Below are 7,038 nucleotides of genomic sequence, written 5' to 3' on the forward strand. Positions count from 1 at the left end.
CTCCTCAGGTCAAAGGTCGAAGGTCAAAGGTTGAGGCCTGTCTCAGCTGCTTCTGTTCCAGGGCTGTGTTCCAAAAGCGGGTTGAGTCGTCCTCGCTCACTTGCCCTCAGCACTTGCCCTCGGGGAAAGTGAACTTGGTGAGATCGACCCTTGAGGGCCAATTGTCGGGAGAAATTGATTGTTAAAGGTTGAATATGGAGAATTACCAGAATACCACCATCTATTGATCAAGATAGGCAACAACAACAGAAAAATAATTCCTGCAGTCGGTTGCCAGACCTTTGCTAGGGACGCCGCTCTGATCAGAGGAGCAGAGCTTAGAGAGAAACTATATATATTTACCTCCTATTACCCACCTGTGTTTCATTTTTACCATCATTACACAGCTTGGAACTAATTGTGATGTGAGATAAATGACTTGTAACCTGTTCCTGGGAGAGTGGAGGCTCCTTCCACATCGTGGCTGAAAACCAAACTTACATCAGAGACTCTGACCCGGTGTCACAGTTGCTCTCATCTCAGTCCGCGACACAAACGCACCCCGTAAATGCCAATGATGCCATTTTGCACTATGGACTATGATTGTTTATATGTGTGATGTGTGGATGAGATGACTGCTGCTTTTTTTAATTCTATTAAAGCAGAAGTCAGCGATCCGGTGGTTTTGTCTAACTTCCTGTCAGCAGATGGAGTTAGCAGCCCCCGCCCTCGTCCCTACGTCACCACATTCACGCGCATCTCTTGGCTGCACACACAGAGAGGACTGCCCCTTTATGCCGTTCTCTCTCCTCATTGGATAAAGGTTGTAGGATACAAGGAAAGTTTTCTCCTGGGCTCAGAGCAGAGCAGAGTGACTGACAGACCCGTGTTTCAGACCAAACACTCTATAGAAGTGATTGCTGTCGGAAGATACAACTATTTAAGACTTAGATTAACACAAACATTCCACTTACTTCTGCTTTAATTAATTCTATTTATATATGCATTGTGTTTATGTACCACTAGGAGTAGCATTTCCAATCTTGTTGTATTTGATACAATGACAAAGTTTCTATTCTATTCTATTCTATTCTAAACCCTGATCTCTTGTTTATGAGAGATACGACTACACAAATACACACATCGCAACATGTGTATGGTAATCCGTCGATCCACTGATTGAATATTAAGGGCTTCATTGAAAACACGACCAGGAGGAGGGTTAGCAAAATAGTGGAGAAATGAGCCTCAATGGCGGCTACTGCCTGACAATGTAAACAGGAAGTTATTATTGAACCAGTCAAAAAATTTTAAAATAATTACATAAGACTAAATATAATTTTTAATGGAAAAGCAATACTTTTATTCTGCACCCCTCTAAACGCCCCATGGGTTTATTGTTTTTGAAAAAATATAGCTTCTAATAAAGATTCTCCATATTCAACCTTGAGGCATAAGATAATTGGCAGCTATTTGTCCTTGGTCGTAAGGGGGAAAATCAGGGCAAAAATCAACCATTTTACCTTTATGTATGGACCAGGACTCTTTGTTCAACATGTCCTGGTGGGCTTTTGGACAGTGACTCAGAGACTCTTTTCATACAGACAGTTGTCTCTGTAGTAGAAGATGTGAAGATCTGACTCCAGGTCAGGTTTGATCCACTTTATCAGTGTGATCTCAGCTCCTGCAGAACCTCGACATGGAAGACTGGCGTCTTCTCCAGGTTTCACTGTCACTGTTTATAACCAAAGACAGACAGGAAGTAGATGTCAGTGATCAGGGTCTTTATGAAAAACTTTTATTTTGAAGGTTGATATTCCTGATCAGTGCTTGTTAGTAACAGTAATGTATGCTATAGTTAGTAATACACATCTTTAAATGTTGGTCCTAGAGACTATTAAGGTGCTGTTTAAGTGCATTTACCATTTAGCTAATTAGTGAATAATAGCTAGAATCTGAATACTAACACAAATTAAAGATTCTTTTTGGATCTTGACGTACTTTTAGATTAACTTTAACTTACCCTAACTTTTAAGTGGTAAATTCAGTTGTGTCAGGGATGGGGGATAGCAGGGGGAAGGACCCAAAAAGGGTTTATGTTCCTTATATATAGCCCGGGGAAACGCAGGAATACGGGGAGCACGAACACAGACAATCCGACACAGACAAAAGGAGACACTGAGGCCCTGTTTATACATACCCGGTTATTTTTAAAAACGGAGACATTAACCATCGTTTGCACCCTCTGTTTACACGCAAACGGAGAAAACGCCCCTGAAAACGATGCTTTTTAAAAACTCCGGCCAGGGTGGAGATTTTGGAAAACTCTGTTTTCACGTTTGCATGTAAACGGAGAAAAACTGAGATTTGGGAAGCCGACGTCAGACCCTGACGTCTAACCGTAACCATATCACATAACTTAATAAAAAAACAATAATAATAATAATAATGATAACATTTAATGCAGACTGATGTGTTCATTGTAAAACATTTATTTATTGATGTAAGGTTAAATGGGGTGATTTCTGTACAGAGTCCCGAGGCTGAGCTGCTCTTCTGTTCAGTAACAGACATGAAGCTTCACTTTTCATTCAAACAAACTGCTACTGCCACACTTACACTGCCGGTGGTAAACCTCTGTGGGTAAGTTATTTAGCCATCGTTTTGATCCCGGGAGGACGACGGAGGTTGGCCGACTGAGCAGCATTGCAGAGCGGACACCGTCTCTGTGATGTCCCGGTCGTTGCTCCACAGGTGGAGCTTCACTTCTCCGAAAAAAAAAAAAAAGCTTCACCTCTCCGAGAAACATCGGAGCAAACTTCTAAACAGCCGTCATCTGGATAAACTGGCCGTATATTTGGCATCTAAACAGTTACTTTCTCGCATGAAAAAATATTAAAACTTTACACACAAGGAGGGCAAGTGACGTTGTTGTTGCTGTTGCTATCAGGTTGCTATGCGGGATCATGTGCGGGATTCTGATTGGCTGACATGGGCTTGAGCTTCTCGCTACACTGCCACCTACAGGTTTGACTCTTGACGGCATATATACACGGGTTAGTGTAAACGAAACGTTTTCTGAAAACGGACTGGTGTGCACGCAGTGTTTTTTATAAACGGAGAGGGTGAAATGTCCGTTTATGAAAATAGCCGGGCACGTGTAAACGCAGTCTGAGGCTAAATACACAAGGGAAGACACAGGTGGTGCAATTAACACAGGTGAGACACATTAGGTAATCACAAGCAGGGAGCACACAGGAAGACAGGACGTGAAACTACAAAATAAAACAGGAACTCAACAGGGGCCAAAAGACACAGACCATGACACAGAAAGACAGGACACAGAACTTCAAAATAAAACAGGAAACAACTTAACTCAACAGGGGAACACACAAAGGACGTAACAGAACCCCCCTCCCTCAAGGGCTGGATACCAGACAGCCCTCAACAAACATCGAGCCGGGTGGGAGGAGGGGGCACGGAGGAGGAACACCACAGGAGTGTAGTGTCCCACTGCATCTGAACACACCGTAAGACCAGGACCCTACAGTGAGTCCTGGTCTTGTTCTGGTATCAGACCAGGTCCTGCTCTTGGTCTCCTGACCGAACCCTCTGAAACTCTGTTGGTTTGATACGGAGCCAAAGAACAGGAAGTGATCCGCCATGTTGAGACAGAGAGAGACTGACGACAGATCCTCACTGTGACCACAGTAAAGCTACAGTAACCACAGAGACAGAGAGTTCAGAGCGCCATGGTGTGAGGCAGCTCACACCACTGCAGCAAGGAGTCCGTGTTCTCACCAGGCTGGACAACCAGAAGACCTGGACCACACCTGCTGTGGTGGCAGGTGAGAGCACCACACAGAGATCTTACATCATCGAGACAGAGCAAGGAGCTCTGTACAGGCGAAACCAGCGCCACCTTCAAGCTGTGCCTGTTGAGGGGGCCAAGGCGACAGCCAACACGAGCCCTGAAAAAGGGCCCACCAGACACTTAGGCAAGCCCAACAACGAGAATCCCGGGTCCAAAAGTGAACACTGATGGACTGCCCCAAACCAGGTCTGGTAGGCCTGTCAAACCTGTCCTTAGACTTGACCTGTGAGAGTGAGAGAAATATTGTTTGAACTGTTCATTGACCTAAAAAAAGAAAAGGAAAGGAAAAGAAAATGTAACCTTTTTCTTAGTCTTCTCGGGTTCTGTCTGATCAACTAGGTTCGGATAAGGAGACTGGCAGTAGCACTGTAGCATGAGAGCAATTGATCTCCAACCCACATAACACACAACACAAAATATGGTATAAATGTTTATATTCAAGTATTCAGTTTGTTTTCTCAACTTAAATTGTTCAGCTTTGCACACATTAAGTGAAATGCAGTTCTCTTCACATGAATTAAATTCACAGAATGAAATAAAATTAGCTGACCAGGTAAGTACCGGTATAGAAAATAATAAAGATAAAATAAAAAAAAGTGTCTCTTTCCCCTTTAATGGGTTGAATTGTCCTTTTTATTCCCTGTGTTTTCCACTGTTTGTTTCAGTTTATTTATTGTCTTTCAGGGTCCTCCAAGGAGAAAACAGTTCTTTAAGTTCCTTTGTCAGGTTGTTTTTTAGAAAAAATTAGAAAAAAAATGTAAAAAAAATCGAAAAATGTAAAAAAAAATAGGAAAAAGTCAAAAATACTGAGATCTCAGAAAAGAAAGTGCAAATAAAATGTGTTACTCCTCAGGACTGAATCCTGTCCTACCACACTGGTCCCGATGAACCAAGAGTCTCCATGCAGCATGGCGGTGATACAGGTTGCAGTTGAACCAAGAGCCTCCACGCGGCAACGGCGGTGGTGTGGATCACAGTTGAACAGAAGAATTCGTCCCTCAAAAAAACCAGCCAAAATAGTTCAGAAAAGTCCGTGGAAACACTCGTCCGAGTCGCTCCCGAGATCGGTTTCACTTCCACCAGGTAAGTTTCTCTTCACACTCACTTTCTAACGACAGTTTTATCACAACTTCCACGAAATATCATCACTTTTGGCCGCCGAACGGGGACACTTTGCTCTGCGGCTGCATGAGGTTTCTCCTTTTCTTTTTTCTCTTTTCTCTGTCCCTCACCTTCTCACACACACCGAGGCCTGCAGGTGATGCGTTCAGGTAAGCTCGGAAATTCTACTATCAGACGAAAAACAACTACAATACAGGAAACCTATGATGCATTCAAGGAAACTGGTATTTCTGAGTGTTGTAATTCTAACCAGGGTTACACTCTCCCCCTCTAGACTGCATGAGTCCCTGCATGCATACCTGCCCCTACAGGTACAGATACGTGCGAAATGGCAGTTCCTAAAGCCTGAAAGAACGAACTGATGGCCAAGGTTAAAGGCTCCCCCAGCTCATCATAAGTGAGTTTCCGAGGCGGACGTCTCTCCCTAACAGAACGCCTGACACTTGTGTTCTCAGACTCTAGACTCTCAGATGTTACATTGTCAGTGTCTGCAACTACAGGGTCTGTGGTGATGAGATCTGTGTCCTCTCTAACAGGTGAGATGTGTGTCATATCAGGTTCTGGAATGTCAATAACAACATGGTCTGGGGGCCTACAGTGTGAAGTAGGATGTATAACTGAACTACTACTCTCAGAGCTGACAAGAGGAGTTTCTGGTTGAAGCTCGTGAGTAGGTCTCTCAGGTAAGTGTGTGGAGCTTTGGGGCACAAAAGAAGGGGTGTCAGGGTTTAATACCCTGGAAGCTGGTTGAGGCTCACTGAAGCCACCTTCCCTCTGTAGGAAAGGACCCCTAGTGATGATTTCTGGCACCCATGGGCTGGGATACAGTTCATCCTCATCACTGTACGACTCGTCCTCCTGACAGTCAACATCCTCTTGTGCGTCTTTTGTTGTTTTGTCCCGCAGTCTCATTTTCTTTGACGTGTCAGTGGGATAACTGTGCTCTCTGATCTCTGTCACAGGTAGGAACCCGCATGGCAGAAGAAGATCTCTATGCAACGTACGGTGCGGACCCTCCCCTGTTTCAGGTTTGACTACATAAACAGGACTGTCTTTAATCCGTCTGACAACAACATGGATTTTCTGTTCCCACCGATCGGCTAGTTTGTGTTTCCCCCTGATATTCACGTTTCTCACTAAGACCCTATCCCCCTCTAAGAGTTCAGCTGCCCTGACCTTCTTGTCAAACCTAGCCTTGTTCTTCCCTCCCATCTTCTGGAAGTTTTTAGCAGCTAACGAGTAGCTCTCTTGTAGGCGCTGACGAAGGCCCTTGACATACTCTGAGTGGGTCTTGTGGTTCCCCATATCAGGGTGGATTCCCAGGACTAGATCAATTGGCAGTCTAGGCTGCCTACCAAACATTAGTTCATAAGGCGAAAAGCCTGTTGTATCGTTTCTCGTGCAATTGTATGCGTGAACCAATGGTTTGACAAAATCTCTCCAATGGTATTTGTCTCTCTCTTCCAGGGTCCCTAGCATACCAAGGAGAGTTCGGTTAAACCGTTCCACCGGGTTTCCCGGGGATGGTACGGGGTGGTACGGACTTTGTCTGCTCCTATCAGTGTGCAGAGTTCTCTGATTGTTTTAGATTCAAAGTCTCTGCCTTGGTCGCTGAGCAGACGACTGGGGAACCCGTAGTGAACAATAAAGTTTTCCCATAAAGCCTTTGCGACAGTTTTGGCTTTCTGATCTCTAGTCGGCACTGCCACAGCAAATTTTGTAAAGTGGTCAGTGATGACTAAAATGTTTCTTGTGTCTCTGTTATCTGGCTCAAGGGATAAATAATCCATACAAAGAAGCTCGAGCGGGTAAGTAGCGGAAATGTTCTCCAAAGGCGCAGCCTTTTGAGGCACAGCCTTCCTCCTGAAACAGCGTTCGCACTTTTTGCATTTTTCCTCAATGTCTCTGGCCATCTTTGGCCAGTAGAACCTGGCACGAGCAAGATGGAGTGCGCGCTCAGAACCAAGATGGCCAACATCATTATGCACTCCCTGCAGTGCTCTCTCTCTGAACTGCTCAGGTAAGACCAACTGGTAGACAAGATCGCCTCGCTCCGACCACTT

The 7,038-nt window shown here is 44.6% G+C and overlaps 1 protein-coding gene across 1 annotated transcript in view; it reads left to right on the top strand.

Moving 5' to 3' along the window:
- LOC311001509 (ephrin type-B receptor 4b-like) overlaps positions 1-4,021 on the top strand; it is a gene marked incomplete at its 3' end in the record, with an annotated part of 43,603 nt that extends 39,582 nt beyond the window's left edge. Inside the window, exon 20 of the mRNA XM_083992597.1 lies at positions 3,784-4,021. Coding sequence (XP_083848723.1) covers positions 3,784-4,021 — 238 coding nt within the window. The remainder of the gene's footprint in view (positions 1-3,783) is intronic.
- Positions 4,022-7,038: the final 3,017 nt, after the last annotated feature.

This window comes from Trachurus trachurus, assembly GCF_905171665.1.
Source record: "Trachurus trachurus genome assembly, chromosome: 18".
Lineage (NCBI taxonomy): Eukaryota > Metazoa > Chordata > Actinopteri > Carangiformes > Carangidae > Trachurus > Trachurus trachurus.